The sequence below is a fragment of the Gekko japonicus genome, unplaced genomic scaffold (assembly GCF_001447785.1).
Source record: "Gekko japonicus isolate JY-2015 unplaced genomic scaffold, Gekko_japonicus_V1.1 scaffold2595, whole genome shotgun sequence".
NCBI classification, from domain to species: Eukaryota; Metazoa; Chordata; class Lepidosauria; order Squamata; family Gekkonidae; genus Gekko; species Gekko japonicus.
This window is the reverse complement of record NW_015165320.1, coordinates 224,954-241,993: the sequence shown is the minus strand read 5'-3', so window position 1 is coordinate 241,993 and position 17,040 is coordinate 224,954. Positions and strand designations below refer to the sequence as shown.

Here is a 17,040-nt window from a genome sequence, read left to right as displayed (position 1 = left end):
GGAAAGAGCCATTGGCTATGTAATATACCCAGTTCAGACCGCGTGGTCAGCTTGGGCTCCACGCGGTCAAGCGCAAACATCGACTTTCGCTCAACAAGACAATGGACTGTGCGGATCCTAGCCCGCGCCAATCAGTGGGCTAGGTTCCCGGCCGAGAGCCTATGGAACTCTCGGCCACTGTAAATAACCGATTGGGAAGTGGGGGGGTGTTATGGGTGGCGGTTTCACAGGGAATATAAGCCGGCCTGCGAGCCGGCTAAAGTTGTCTTGTTCCTGATCTAATAAAGTACGCTAAGCTGAAATCACTCTCCGTCTGCGTACTTTTGAAGTTAGCAGAGCTTTTCTTCCTTTGTTGTGCATTGCAGTTAATTGGACAGACCTGCTCTTCTCCTCTCCCAGACTGCCAGTGCAGATTAGTCCTGGGAATAACAATTGGAAAGAGGCCATGAGTCTGGTAATAGATCTGTCACTATCTGTGGTGCAAGAACAGTAGAAGAGGAACTAGAGCTTGACACCTTTCTGGTCATCCCCGTCTGCAGGGAAGCTTCTATGGTAGCTTTCGGCAATTCTACACAAACACAACTGTAAACCACAAATCATGTAGTTCAGTAAGGGCTTCCGATGCGATGAGGCTGTGCTCCATCCTTGGAGCATTTTATTTTTATTCTGTTTTATCTTAGCTTTTCGTCTTTTGTTTGTCTTTTGTTCTCTATTTAATTTAGCCTTGACTTGCTTCTCTTTTGTTTTATAGACTCAGTACCAAAATCTCTTCTCCATCCCTCATTTAGGTGGGGTTGGAGCAGTGTGAAAGTTTAGATCAAAGGGCTTGGAGGGAGTTCTGATTGTTAGCCTGTTACTATTTAGCTTGTAAGTGCAGGGCTTTCGTTTTGTTTTTAATTTGAAACAGTTGAGATTTTTTTGATTTAACTTGTTTTAACTTTTATTTTAATTTATTTTAATTCTTTGCTCACCTGAGTGATTTTAATGATTTTTAATTACCATCTAGTGAAAGTCATTTGAGGACTGTGCTCAAGTTTTATTCATTTTAATTATGCTCTTTACAGGCCGTTTTGGTTGTCTTTGGTTTTTCTTCTCATGTCTTTGCTGTTCTGTGTTGGACCTGATTCTATCGAGTGATTTGGTTGTTTTTAGTAACTGAGTAGCATCATGGATAACAGCATTCTGTCTTCTTCACTCACCTCCTCCTCCCTCCCTGCCTTGCTAATTCGACTAGTGAGTGGGGAAAGATTAGCTTTCTGAGGAGAGAGAAGGAAATTTGTTCAGCTTTTCTCTGTGTAGTTGGCCCTTGCATACATATGTTATGTGTCTGAAATTTATGTACTGAGTCACGGAGCTTTTATTGCATACATCTCAGATATTTAGATTTTCTGACCTTTTAGCTGTATTTTACCTTGTTAGTATTTTTTTAGTACATCTTGATTTTCTTTTTCCCTTCTCCTTTTGGTAAATTTGTGTTTTAAGTACAGTTTAATTTAATGGGCTAAAAAAGAGCATGCCCTTTTAGGGATATAGCAGGTTCATATTGTAAACAAAGTAGGATGGATGATTTTTTAATTCCCCAGCTGGCAACTAAAAACAGATTTCAGTGCTTAGGTAGTAGGGTTTTTTAAATTTTTGACTCAATCCTTGAAGGAATCTCTGGATCCAGCTGGTGAGATGCCAAGTCCAAAACCCAATACTCAGGACTTTAATTCTGGCCTTGGCCTGGCTATGTTTATGGGTGTCAAACATAAGGCCCATGGGCCAGAACTGGCCCATCCAGGGCTCTTATGCAGCCCACAAGCAACTAGTGCAAGGGAGGGAACAGGAGACTGCTCAGGGGGAGTGGGAAGAGCCACTCTGATTGTGGCTTCAGCATGGCGGAACAACCTCATCTGCAGCGGTCAAGCAGTGTGGGAGCGTCTGCCCAGTGCTGCACTGCTGGCTCTCCAGTCTGCCCACATGAGTTTTAATTTGCACCACCCCTCCAAGCCCATGGGGCTCTGCAGTGAGGATACACCAACTTGAAGCTTATCAACCGCTGTCCTATATATAGTTTATATCTCTGGTACCTGGCATTACATTTGTGGCCTGACAAAGTGACATTTATGTCAGATCCAGCCTTTATAACAAATGAGTTCAGCGCCTCTGGCTATATTAAAGATCCTGCCAGATCAGAGTTTTCTTATATCTGATACCATACAGAATATTTTCTCTAAGATACAGGAAATTAGCAATAAACTGGCTTTCTTATAATCTAAGAATAGTCCAGTTGTTTCAACTAGGGCCTTGCAAAGTAGAAAGTGCTTTAAGAAGGAGAAACCATTAGTTATCCAGCCAAGTTTCTGTAGGGGCTTGCTTAGGATCAAGCCAGTGTCCTAAACTGATAAGGTATTGTCAAAGGATGGTGACGTATTATTTACTGGTTCTCTCCCCAAAAGACACAGTTGGTTATGGTTGGATTTTAGTTCCCTATGTATCCTTGAATGACTTTGTTTGATGGCCTTGTCAAGGACCAAGAGAGATATGTATGTTTATAAAATGGTTCTCAGAGATTCATCAAAGGTGAATGATGGTATTTGTGAAACAGGAGCCATGCATAGCTGCCAATGTTTAATAGCTTCCAGCCAAGTGTGGGCTGGGAATCTGGCTTTGGTACAGAAGGAAAGTGATTTGTTAGCACACACACCTGCTTACCAAAGATGTTCTGTAGTGTCAAGACCTGCAAGATCTGTGTCATTTTACCTAAAGCTGTGAATCCTTTAATTATTCACATTTTCCACTTGTAGCTACATGATGTTCACAAATCCCAACTTACCAATTATAGTTTGGGGCTAAGGATGAGCAGACCCCTAACAGAATCTTCCATTTGCTGGTTTTTAATTGGTTTCTTGGCTATACTGTTTAAATGTAGCTTATAAATAATACAAGTGGGGATCCACAAGAAACTCGGGGGAGCGGCTGTCGCATTCCCCCCCAACTCTGCTTCTTCCCCTCTCCCCTACTTCTCTCACATGTTTTCTACTTTCTGCACCCCTTTTCTTACTCTCTCCCTTCCATGCCTTCCTTTCTGCCCCCACCCCATCACTCTTTCTACCAATCACTCTCCTGGCCTCCCACCGCAATGGATTGTCCAAATGCAGAGATCCTCTTGGGGTGCCAGCTCCATTATGGGAGATTCCTGGAGATTTGAGGGTGGAGCCTTGGGATGATGAAGTTTGAGCTTGAAAGTTACCTCAGCAGCGTATAGTACCATAAACACCTTTCAAAGTAGCCATTTTCTGTGGAGGAATTGATCTCAGTCATCTAGGGATCCATTGTAATTCCGGGAGATCTCCAGCCCTCACCTGGAGGTTGACAACATTAGTTCCCCTGGAGGAAATGACTGCTTTGGAGAGTGGAGCCTATGGCATTATATCTTTCTGAAGTCACTCCCCGGCTCAATCTGCAGCATCCCCAGGCTCCACACCTCAAATATCTAGGAATTTCCCAGCCTGGAAAGACAAGTATTCAGACAAAGAATTAAATAGACTTTAGAAATGTAGATACTTTACCTGCTAGAACTCATTGTTATTCTATAAGCATAATCTCTGCTGGGTGGAGGGGGAAGACTGGAGGCTTGCTCTGAGGTTGCCTGTCACCTGAAAACGGAGACCCCTTTTTCAGAGCTATGGCTATCTCTGTGTTTCAGAACCAAGAGTGCCTTCCTTGGCCTGAGTTTTGTGGGTCTCTGGATCAGGTTAGAAGTGGGGTGCCCCTGCTATTGGGGCTACCCAAGAGTAAAAGGCAGCGCCTCTGGCAACAGTATGTGACTGGTCCAAAATTACCCAGTGAGCTTGCGCAGCAAGATGGAGATCTAAACCTGGGTCTCGCAAACTCTACTCTGAAGTTCTGACCATTATACTACACTCACTGACTTTCGTAGGGTGACTGCTGTTGAACAGTAGCGAGTAGCCAGGCCTAGTTGAATCATGCAAATCAGGTGGTCTCAAGTCACCCAAAGGGTACTGCTAGGCCTAGGTTTGCCACCCTGGACAATGATATTCCCCTCTCACAGGCACTGGGAAACAAACCTTTTCTTGTCCAGAGACAGCCTCCTAACCTTCAACAACTTGTCTTCCTAACATGGACACGGACACGGACTTTGGGACCAGGGCCTGCAGTAAACCAAGATGCCAGCTCTGTCCCCATATCCACTCTGACAACACAGACCTTAGCAGCACCAGTCATGCCATTCATTCACTTATTTATTATATAAACCACCGAATGTCTGCAGTGCCCTTCCATTCTCTATATGGGATGAACAGGTCAGTTCTGTGCAAAAGTTAAATAATCTGACATTAAAAACCACAACACTCAAAAACCAATGGGATAACATTTTAATCTCTTTTGCTAGCCTAAGAATGGCAGTCCTCAAATAAAGAAAATTTGGGGGGAGATTACAATGTAAGATTGCTGGACTCGAGTTTATTCACAAATTCAGAACAATGGAACACACACACACACCCTTCGGCCTCAGGCTAAATGGGGACTGTATAGGATTCTGCCCCCCATGCCTGTCCAGGAATGAGAGGGAACCCTATACTTTTTCAATACATTAAACAACAACCCAGAGAGGTATGCTACCCTCTCTGGATTTCAGAGCATTTGCCACCAGGAATCTCTAAACTTAATCCCTCACCAGCCTGAGATTAGAGATTCCAGAATCTCAGTTGGCATCTGGGACTTAACACATTAGCAACTCAATCTAGAGCTGTGCAGTTATCTTGCTGGTCTTTAAGGTGCTACTAGACTCTAATCTAACCGAGAAAAAGTCACTATGAATTAAATCATTCCCTGAGAATGCTTCAAGTTACTTCGTCAACCTGAATACTGTTGCTTAGTTACAATATAGATGCCACAAGTACCTAATTACAAGATGAGATTTGCACTAGATTCCTGTGGTGCTTCTACATTGTGTGTTACTTTTCCCCTTTTTTACGCTTTATAAAAACGAAGAAAAAAGAAACAAAAATAGAGTTGATTTAATACCTACTTTTAAGTATTATCTTTTAACAAAGACATAAGTTTTGCTATCTTTGCGAGTTCTGTCATCTTGATCATCCATTCCTTTATTGTAGGTATACATGCAGTTTCCCAGTTTTGAGTATATAACAGTCTTGCTGCTGTTGTCATGTACAAAAACAAAGTTCTGTTCGTTTTCTCGAGTTGTTTATCCATTAATCCCAACAAAAACACCTATGGTTTCATTTGTATATCAGTCTTTAAAATCTTATGCATAATTAAATGTATTTGTATCCAGTTTATCCTTATTACATTATTACATATATGGTAAAATGTCCTTTCATGTTGTTGACATTTCCAGCATTATGTGTTACTTTCCCCCAGTAACTAAAAATCACAAACTTTCCCTCAGATTCCCATAGTACCGTGCTCTCTGTGAGAAGCCTGAGCAGATCCTGCAGCACTGAGTCCCCCATCCAAAAGACGGGTCTTCAGCACAGTTGCCTGTCTGCATTCTTCTAAGATGTGTTCATCAGCTAGAAAGTATAAAAGACTTCAGGCAAAACAGGACTTCATGAACTGAAAGTGCCTTGATTTGAGGTGTGGAGAGGAATCAAATCTAATCTTTTAAATAACTGAGAAAACTCAGACAAAGTTGAAAGCATCAAAATACACCTTCATAGGCAAAACTGTGCAAAAAAGAAGGGGCTCCGAGGGCCGTGTGTGTGACTTCTCCAGCGTCTGACCTCTTCCGGTCCTGTTGCATTTTTCCCCGGACTGGGGAGGGTTGTTTGCATGCCTGAGGCTAGCTGTGGGCAATAGTAAATAGAATGCTGTGGGACAGAGAGGTCAGGCCAATGTTATTAACATTCATTGTTTTGGAAAGTGGCCAGCGGTTTATCTTGGCATGCAAGTTTGTTCAAAAAGAACAAGTTTCTGGGATGGGTTAAATGGTACACAAAGGTATGTGCATAAGCAATATGTTCTGTCAAACACATAATTTTTAGAGGGTAGCCGTGTTGGTCTGCAGTAGAACAGCTCGATTTGAGTCCAGTAACACCTTATTGACCAACAAGACTGGGGGAGGGGTGAACTTTCGTGATACCCCAGAAATCTTGCTGTCCTCTAAGGTGCTACTGGATTTGTATCTAATACATAACTTTGCTTTCCATTATAAGATTTTAGGCAGCAATCACATATTCAGATTTTCTTTTCTCCTCATGACCAGCTTTGTGATCAGGCCATCTCCCTCGTCATCTGCAGGTTGTCTGAACTCTGCATTTTCTGTGTCCTGTTATACCCTTAAAATGCAGAGTCTTGACTTTTGTCTGCTTATCAATCATGGTTGACAAGGCTTTTAAGCATATGCTGTTAACACTGTGAGTTGTAATGTGGAGTTACACTCAAGGCAGGAGCGACTTGGCTCTCTCCACCTGTGCAGAAGAGATTTTCTCAAGTCAAGGAGATTAATTATTGGCTCCGTGTTGGAAAATACCGCTACCAAATTGCCAGTGCTGGGTAACAGATTTGTTTCTCCAGCTCATTGAACATACAGGAAATAGATTTATTAACCAGACGTGTTCTGATTTTTATGAGTAGTTTGTAGAAGTTTTCCAGGAAAAAAATAGCAGTAATTTGAGAGAAGAGGGAATTGTGAATGCAGGGTGTAGGGTTTTTTAAAACCTTTCTACATAATTATACAGCTTTGTACAGCAGAAATCACACATCCATTTTAAAAAGCTAGAACTGATGCTGCAATACTGGTCAGTAACATCAGAAGAGGAACTAAGTGTTTCCATTCTCCCCTGCTTCACTGAAGCCAAAACTATGTTTTAATTCTGAAGAATTCCTAGTCCCTCAAAGAGGAATTGTGCCTCTGCATCTATAATGATTGGATTTATTAAGTAGAATGGGATTATTGAGTTAGAGTGCCCCTACCTGGTAGATGTTCAAGATATTGAGGAATTTCACATTACCCTTTTTAACCCGTTTTGAAGCCGTTTTTGATCCGTCATGGAGTAAACCGGTATAGGGCTGCCATTTCACACATGGCTTTCCCCTTCTGGTAAAGAGCTGGATCTGAAGTGGTTTGCCATTTCAGACTCCACCGCTTTCCCCCCACTGTTTTTCGCCCACGCAGGCAATCTCCGGATTTTTTTTTAAACGTTCGCTTTAGAGCGCTATAACGCTATAGCACTATAACAAAACACTCCAGGCATTCCAATGGCGTTGATATACTGCTGTTCTGTTATAGCGCTATAAAGCAAATGTTTTTTTAAAAAAAGCCGGAGATCACCCACGCGGGTGAAAACCGGTGGGAAAAAACACATCGGAACCAGGAGAGGAAACTGAAGACTACTTTGAAGCGGTTGACAGGTAAAACACTTCAGCCCCACTTCCTAAACGGGACAGAAGTGTTTGTATGTGAAATTATAAATATATTCTGGTAGGGAACCGGTTCTAAAACGGTTCTGTTTGAAATGACAGACCAGAAACTGTTTGGGGAACTGTTCCTCTTCTGGATTATATGGTCTGTCTGAAATTCCTCATTCTTTTTAGTTCAAAATGTTAAAGGGTGTGAGTCGCCAGCAATCTCCCCAAACATTTTAATAGTACCCTGAGTCTTTGAAGCTTCACAGTCATGCATGAATTTGGGTACTAGATGACCTAGTGATCTGACCTGGCAGTTGAGAATCGACATGCTGATATCCATTGCTTCATATTGTTACAGTTTCTAGTATTTCAGTGCTAATTATACAGCTTTACCAAATGCAACCGGCCACATAATCTTCAGATTCGCAGATTTCTATTTCTCTACTTGCTTTTGGTTAATCTGCCAGTTTCCTTTAGCAACCGTAACCATGACAAACAATGTACTGGGCTTAGACCACACATCATGGTGATGGATGCCTTGCCTGACATTCAGGTTGTGTCACATTGTTTGCACTTCCAGTCCAAGTGTTCAGCTGATCACACACAAAACCAAGACATAGTTGGCCCAGTTTTGCAACATTCTGCTTTGATTACAGATGCAGGCAGCCTACACACCATAATGACATTTTGCTTTCTGAAATATGAATTTGCTGTATGATGTGACTTGTGACTATGCAGTAATTACCACTTTGAATTTCCATTTGGGTTGAATATTAGTAGTGGGAATAAGTAGCTTCCTGCCGTCTGTCTAGATTGCAACCTGAGTTATCTGCAAGGCTTCCTGGTGTGTTTAAAAAATAAAATGAAATCATTATACCATTGTGTGGTAGCTAAACTGAGAGACTGTGTTGGATCCAAGGAACCATGACCAGGATATAGTTCATGGGACAGATTTCCCCTTCAATTTTCTGCCTCCCACTTTAGCTCCTGACACCCTTTCAATGGCATGTGGTGCAACTCTGATGAGAGTTAACACTCCCCCCCCCACTGAAGAGAGTAACCTCCCCGCACACAAATAATTTTGAACAAATTCTTAAACTTTTCTTGCAAAATATTGCACAAGGCTAGTACAACCCCTTCCCACTATGCCCCAGTGTGTCAAATCTGACACTGAAATGTAGGCTGAAGAACTTTTTCAATTTGACGTGGAGGAAGGGTGGTTTTTAGTAGGCAAGAAGCAAAAATGAAATAACTCAGCATTTGGTCTGAATTTGTGGATCAGTTTAAGATGTTATCTTGCATCATCTTTTTAACTGCCAGCCACCGTTTCCTTTTCCTCCCTCCCCTTCCCATTATTCCGTGTTCCATTTGCATTGTCCCCAGCCATCTAGATTTGCAGTCTCTCTCTCCCTCCCTGTCTTTTCTTTCTTAAGATAATGTTTTGGTAGTTATAAGATTAAAAAGTCTAATGAACATCTGATTGATAAAAAAAAATTTGTTGTGCAAATTCTATTTGCAGTTCTTTGAATCAAAGCAGTTGTTTTATCATCTGCCTTTTTTGTTATGATTTCACCTATGTCCATATCTTTCTTTGCTCCCCACCACCACCCCAGAAATTGACATTGAACGATGTGTCCGTGAATCAATTAACCTCTTTTGCTGGACCCCTAAGAGTGCTACATACAGACAATATGCCCAGCATCCTAAGCAAGCAAATGAGATCAACTGTCCCAGAAGTTTAATGTCCTGTCTGTCATCAGACTATCAAGATGCACCCAGAAGTGATCTGGTGAGATTTTTTTTTACCTTCATGTTTTATTCCAATTTGATAAGATAATAAGGTTTAACATAGTCTGATTGTTCTAATCTATTTTGATAATTTGAACTGGGAGTGGGTTTGTATATGTGAGATTTTCTGCTGGAATGGCAGAGTGTTCTAAGTAGGATACATTTTTAAAAAATCAAAAGAACAAAATTCAGAAGCTTACCTTTCATGTGTCATCATAGCCGTCATTACATCAATTAGGCATCAGTTTTGTGCATTTCCATGTATAACAATCTTTAAGAATTGTTATCATTCATGGTTATACAACTTGCTTGCATTTTACTAAGTAGTCCGTGTATAAGTGTGATTTCGGAAAGAAGAGCTTTAAAGCGGAGGGTAGGTTTTTGGCTTTCAGGAATTTTGATAGGAAATACAATCTTGAATATGAAAGAATGAATAAACCTTTTTCTAGAAAAGGGCTAGAACAATTTGTAACAGTGGCATGGCAACAGGAAGTTTGAGCCTTACAAATGTATTCCAAGTAGGTTGTGTGTTGCTATTGGGAGGGGCATAGCTTAGAGCAGGGATCTCCCAACAGGTAGCTTGTGAGCTACAAGTAGGTGGCCAGATGCTGCAAAGAAGATTTTGCAACACCTAGACAACCCAGGGAAAGATCACAAGATCAGCTCTAGGCTTTTATTGGGGTTATTTTTGTTTTGTTTTTTTCAGGCTTTATTTCATAGGGTTTTGCTTTGTGCTGCTTAGCTGATAGCTTCATATCTGGTGTTTTTCCTAGTGCATGTCCTTTTTCTAGGACAGGATAAGCTTCAGTAATGATATACCATGGAGAGGGAAGTAGCTTGGGATATTTGTCAATACTCATAAGTAACTCTCATTAAAGAAAAGGTTGGAGAGACTTGCCTTGGAGCCTGTTTAGCAGGGCCAGCTCAATAATGTAGCCACCTAAGTTCATAAAAAGTGTATAAAAAGGAGTGTGGAATTAAAACAGTAAAGAGTATTATCTGCTTTGCCTGATGAATGCAGACAAAGCGGGAGTTGGGTTAGAATTCCTGTCACAAGCTTCTTCTCACCACCACAGAGAGAAAGTAACTGATGAGCTGGCTGTACCAGGTTTATTCAAATGCTGTGTCTTCATAACCGCTTTTTCTGCATCCTATATAAAAAAGAAGTCTTAAAATTGGTGGCCAGGCAGATACTGAGTTCACATAAACGTAGCACAGCCTGATTCATTCGTTACTTTTCCCCTGCAGTGAGCCCTGCTTTTCAACACTCATTCCAGGTTGTGAGTTTTTCCAGGCAAGAGGGAAGATTAATGTTATGCTTTCTTATAGCACAAGGAAAAGTGAATTTAAATTAGTTCAGTGGGGTTTTGTAAGTGAGATATTGTGTGTGTGTATTCATACGAAAGCCGCTTTTTAAATTTATGTCCATTTAACAACAAAGCCATTACACGTTTTGATACTTGTTTTACATTCACTGACTGTCTAGATAGTTTTGGTTTGGAGGCTGACACATATCTCTGAATGGGCTGTTTTAGTGGGTGAACATTGGCTGCCCTAGGAAATAGTTCCTTTTGCTACCTTCCTTGTCTCCCCCCCTCCCAAAGCATTTTGAACTTGAAATTGTTCCATGGTTTGATAGCCATGTGACCTTATTTATGGTCATGTACCAGTTTGATCCTCAAATTGCTCAGAAGAATGTGCCAGTGGAAGCATTTCATCTTGTGCCAGGGCTTCTCCCTGCTTCCCATTCTCCTCCCACTTCTGTAGAGCATGTCCTTTCATTTCTGTAACAGAGATTATTAAGGCCTAGCCACAGAACTCTTGAGTAATCCCTCCTCTACAGTGAGAAAAAAAAATAACAAAACCCCCCCAAACAAATAGCAAAAAAAAAATGCAATTTCCCCTCCCTTGGAATTTGTGCAATGTGTTTATTTAAAGACTTGACTTTTGCTTGCTTGTGATCTCTACTATGTTAGGTTTACATTAGCCACATTCTGGCAAACCATGTTAGCATATAAGTTATAGTGTAAGACTAGGCTCTGCCTTGGCAGTGTAGTGGGTGACCCTGGACTAGTCGTACCGTTTCTCAGCTTAATTTACTCCACAGAGTGGTTGTTCTGAGGATAAAAACAGAAGAGAAAGAATGATGTTGTGAGCTACTTTGGGTCCCCATTGGCCAAGAAGCTGGTCTCTTTAAGCAGTTTCTTGTTCAGCTCGAACAGTTGTTCAGGCTGAGGCCTAGAAAAGATAGAAGTTTCTTTCTCTGGAAAGCTTCAAAGACTCACATAAGGGAGATGGGAGGTAACCCAGGTACCAGTCGCACCTTTAGTCCTGGTAGCTTCAAGAACATAAGAATCTAGGAGGGCGCATTCCATCTCATTAGCCCCTGAGTTAATGGGTGGGAGAAGGTGTTTGTTCAGTTGGACCCAACGCAGCTGCAGGGTGTTTGGGTTAATTGACAGACCCATCTGATTGGTCAGATCATTTGATTAGCCACATACCTAACTGGTCAAATGACACCATCTGCTATTTATTTCATTGGTTAACTAGAATCAGGACAACGCAGGTCATTGGGCATAAAGGAAATATTTTTCATTCCAGTTTTGCCTTATGTTTGGATTACATCTGACTTTGTGACACTTCTTGTTTTGTGTGGGTCTTACTGATGGGAAACCTTGTCTAGGACTTTGGACCACTGTTGGACTCAGTCTGTTTGGTAACATCTGGATCTTGAACCAATGCTTGTAAATGTGCTTAGTTTAGATTTATCACTTTGCTGTTGTTATCCTCACTGTTCACTGCTCTATTTCTGCACAGTTTTAAAATAAATCACTTATATTTTGTGGAGTTCTTGAACTCAGGAGGCTTCAATCTGAATCCATTCGTTTAGCCCTCATTGGGTACAGCTACCAGATTGTTTTGTGAAACTTGCCTTGTAACTGTCCTACCTTGCAAGGGTGGCTTTCTTGATCTTAGTCCCAGGACCGCTGGAGGCTTTGTCCCTTGGCCTCTGGCTGTCTGGCTAGTGAAAAGGGGCTAGTGGTGACACTACTCTGGGATGTGAGGACTCACTCTTCAGCCTTTTTGGCTTTGTCTTGCTTGACGTGCCCCCTTTCAATGGATCCTGGTTTGGGGTCCCTTGACACCATTGAGGAGAAAAGTGGGATATAATGATCTAAATAAATGCATAATATATCCCTGTTTTGTCTTCATTTACCAATGAAAATGTACTTTGAGAAAAGCTTGCTTCTGTGATACTGGGTTGGAGCATTATCTAGGCCAGCATTAGAATATGCTAAAATTGTTTGTTCTCTTCTTTGTTTGGAAACTGTTCAAAGCTTTCGACAAGCCTTGCAGTGCTATGCTAAGCAGAGTCATGCCCTTCTAAGTCCATTGAAGTCAATGGGGATCTTGCAGATCAGTTACACTAACAGCAGCACTTTCTTTGGCGCAAGGAGCCTTCAGCAGTTCCTTGAACTGGGCAAAGCACCACCGTGAAGGTTAAAAATGTTGTGCGGATTTGCATTATCAAGCAGGGAGCAAGTATGAGAAATACAGTTGCTTGGTCATAACGTGACATTCCCTTCCTGTTCTGCTGCATTGGTATTGGTAATGAACCTAAAAAAAGTCTTAACTGTAAAAAAAAAGAGATGGCTTCCCTGAGAAGTGCATGTTAAAATATTGGGGGGGCGGGGGGGGGAGAATGTAATAATGCAAAAATTCAGAATCACTTCTACAACACATTAGGCTACGTGAAAGATTGGTCCAATCTCATTGGGATTTTGAGACTCCCTTTCTGTGCTCAGTATTTTGGGTTAGTTTTTTAAAAAAAACTCATTTGGTTCTTTGCATAACTACTGTTTTGCACCTTCTTTATGAAGGCCAAATCTACTCATTTTAAGAACTGGGAGTATGTTATCTCTAAAGCCCCAATATTCATATTTTAAATATATGGTGATAAAAAAAACAACTGAACATTCCATTAAAGTTTTTCTTCTTTTAAGCAATTATTGCGTGCCCTGCGAGAGTTCCCAATAGCTGCAGAAATGCACGGAATTGATAAACAAGCCCAACAACAGACATTGCCTAGAGAAGAAGCTTGCAGTTTCCGTGCCAAGTAGGAGTTTTATCAACATAACTCCTTTGGTGCTCCACAATTCCCTTCCCGCCCCAGCAGAGTCCAAATTATGCCAGCTTGACATTGGATGTCTTATTTACAAATTGTAATTCTTTTCATGCCATGTGCAGTGTTTCCCCTCAGCATGCTGATCGCTTCCTAAAGTAAACTCCTGAAGGCCATTATCACAGAGCAAAGCAAATGTTGATGGTATGTTGTACAAAGGAAAAATAAATACTGTTGCAGCAATGGGACTCTCTTCTGTTTTGCCTTTTTGTGCTTTTCCCTCTCCAAGCACATGCCGTACCTCGCAAAGAGCGCCTGAAGAGGCTTCGTTATTTCTGAAGTGGGAAATAACTGAGGCACCAAAGCCCCTTGCGGCTTATCGGTTTACTATTGCAAAACTTACTTGCAGAGAACAATAAATGTACTTTTTCTGTTGGGAGGTTCAGAGCCATGGAGACAATTGCGCCCTCACCAAAGCTATGTGTTGGTCTGCTGTGTAGCTGTGTTGGTCTGCAGTAGCACAGCTGGATTCGAATCCAGTAGCACCTTAGAGAACAACAAGATTTTCGGGGTATGAGCCTTCAAAAGTCAAAGCTCCCTTTATCAGATCTGACGAAGGGAGCTTTGACTCTCAAAAGCTCATATTTCAAAAATCTTTTCCGTCTCTAAGGTGCCACTGGACCTGAATCTAGCTGTTCTACTGCAGACCAAAATGGCTGTCTTCTGAAACTAACTTCACTGGTAAAGTTTGTTGTTGAATATATGCGAACAAACCAAAATGGAGCTGATTTCCAATACATTTTTTTTTCGGTTTAAGGATTTCATGATGTTATGGGAAACAATCCAGAAAAACATCAACTATTTCATACCAGGGTTTAGGTCAAAGATTACCTTTGCAATAGGTACACTCTGGCCCCGGTCACACGAGAGGTTTTGGGCCGGGAGAGGGACGGATCGGGGCCGCAGCAAACGGGCGCGATCCCACCGCAACATCTGGGAAGCATTGCGCGCCTGTTCCCGATCCACCCCTTCCGCCCAAAACCCCGCAGCAAAAAAGAACCACCTACCGAGGTGGTTCTTTCCTAAAGGCCGCATCAATGCCGGCCGTGGGATCGCCGGCGCATCCCCAGCCGAACTGCGCATGCTCAGACATGCGCAGTTCGGCAGCCTCCCCCTTCCGATCATCTCTTCTTCCCCGGCATCTGATCATGCCGGGGAGCAACGGCGCCGCGGCTCAGGGGATCTGTGGGATCCCGCCGCGGCGTCTCTATTTTGGTGCGGCTTTTAAAAGCCGCACTTTGGCCCGTTTTTTTCCTGCCGTGTGGCAGGGACCTCTGTAAAGGGGATGATGGGCCAGCACCACACCCCAAATCCTCAAAGTAGACTGTAAACAAGTCAACTTGATATTTTAGTCCACAAGTCCACTTTTCCTTCCTCACATGTCCTACCTTTGGGTTGGAAGCCAGATAAATAGTTGATAACACTTTAGGAGACTATCTTTTAGGAGACTGCTTTTCCCTAGTTTGGTTCGACCCAGTGCATTAAAGACCTAGAGTATGTTCTGAAACATGGAATAAAATACTGCATATATACATGAAACGGCTTTGTACTGATTCAGACCATTGGTCAACCAGCATTGTCTGTTCTAACTGGCAGAGGTTCTTGGATAGAGGATTTTCCCATCACCTACTACCAGGGGTGCCAGCAGCCTGGAGACAAAATGTCCTGCCCCTTTAATAGAAATTTAATGGGATGTTAGTTACCAGGTGATGTTATTTGCCTCTGTGCCATGAAATGTTTCAGCTGCCCATTTCCACACATTATGCCTCTGTTCAGCAGAAAAACGTAGGAAAAGCAGGTGCAAGGTGAAAAAATATTTATTTAGTACTTGTAGATCCCTATGTGTTTCGCAGTTTGCTTCATCAAGGGATCGTTTCCAACATTATTCACTTTCCACCTTGAGCAGTAAGATAAGATTTATATTTTTTTCTGCCTACTGGTGTATCTATTCTTGTTTTCTTTGCCTCTGTTAAACAGACAGGAGATTTTTCTCCATGCCAGTTGGTAATCCTGCCCAACTACCTGATCCTTTTAACTGGAGATGCCTGGGATTGAACCTGGAATCTTCTGCATTCAAAGCATATTCTCTAACATTGAGCCATGGCACCATTCTGTTAATTCTGTGGTGTTCCTGAAGCATCTATATTTGATAATTATCTGTCAGGGACAAGGTAATGCTCCTGGAATGGTGTTAGATGTGCTCTAGTAGCTACAGCACAGTTTCATTTCCCCTTATATATTTGAGTGAGAGCACTGATTTTAGGTGGGAAAGACAGCTGGTAAAAACAGATCGTTTGGCATTGAAGTACAGGGCAATATGATGTTGTTTCCAGAGTGTTACAGTTTTATTTCATGCTCCAGGAAAGAAACTACCTTAAAACTAGTATGCTGCATCTTTTTAAAAAATGGAAATATCTAGTAGAAAAGGATCATTCACTTGGGACAGCCCATTGGATAGATATAAGCCTTGTTGCTGTCAGCATTACAGAGGAAGGAAAGCACTAAGAGGAAATGCTATCTTTCCTCCCTTTTACTATGACATACTATAGAGTGGTTATTTGCTCCTAAAGAAATAATACCCATTAAAGAGAGCCAGTTTGGTGTGAGAGCCAGTTTGGTGTAGTGGTTAAGTGTGCGGATTCTAATCTGGGAGAACCGGGTTTGATTCCCCACTCCTCCACTTGCACCTGGCTGGATGACCTTGGGCAAGCCGTAAAACTAGTATGCTGCATCTTTTTTAGGTGGGAAAGACAGCTGTTCTTGAAAAAGAGCAGTTTCTGTCAGAGCTCTCTCAGCCCCACCGACCTCACAGGGTGTCTGTTGTGGGGAGGGGAAGGGAAAGGAGTTTGTAAGCTGCTCTGAGACACCTCTGGGTAGTGAAGGGCGGGGTATAAATCCAATCTCTTCTTCTTCTAAAGTGAAGAGGCTGGTCACAAATTGGCTTAAGGTTATTTGTTTTGTTTCAGTCTCCTTGGTTTGCTGCGTTCCGCTTACAGCTCCTTTTTAACAACCTATGTGGGATGTGTGTATAGATATGGCTAGGCTACTGTGAATTTTTGCAACTGAAAATGCTGTGCTGCAGCACTGAAGAGAGGTGGCTGCCTTTCTCTTGCTAAGAATGGCAAGTGAGACTTTGCAACAGGGCTACCTATGAGTTGAGCAGAGTTTTCCAGTGTAATGTGCAAACACATTGAGCATCCAGTTACTCTTATCATATATAATAACATAAGAGAAGCCAATGTGGGATCAGGGCAATGGCCCATCCAGTCCAACACACTGTCACACAGTGGCGAAAAATACCAGGTGCCATCAGGAGGTCCACCAGTGAGGCCAGGACACTAAAAGCCCTCCCACTGTTGCCCCTCCCCCAAGCACCAAGAATACAGAGCATCACTTGCCCCATACCTAGAGTTCCTATCTATACCTTGTGGCTAATACCACTGATGGACTTCTACTCCATATCCTTATTCTATTAGCCAGAGGTTTTTTTCCTGTGCGGATACTTATTTCCACCAACAGGAGGCTCACTCTCCCCCAACAGCTTTTCCTACATAGTCAGTAAACTTCCTGGGTTTGTAGAAAAATCCAAAAACTAAAAAAAATCCCTTCAGGGACGGCTGAATTCCCCCAAAAACCTTTTGAAATGGCCTCTGCAGGGATCTGCTTCAGGCATCAATGGTAAGATATTAGAA

At 42.1% G+C, this 17,040-nt stretch overlaps 1 protein-coding gene across 1 annotated transcript in view; it reads left to right on the top strand.

Moving 5' to 3' along the window:
- The first annotated feature begins 5,954 nt into the window (after positions 1-5,954).
- LOC107109814 (TBC domain-containing protein kinase-like protein) overlaps positions 5,955-17,040 on the top strand; it is a 45,510-nt gene continuing 34,424 nt past the window's right edge. The window contains exons 1-2 of the mRNA XM_015410518.1: positions 5,955-5,967; positions 8,991-9,166. Coding sequence (XP_015266004.1) covers positions 5,955-5,967; positions 8,991-9,166 — 189 coding nt within the window. The remainder of the gene's footprint in view (positions 5,968-8,990; positions 9,167-17,040) is intronic.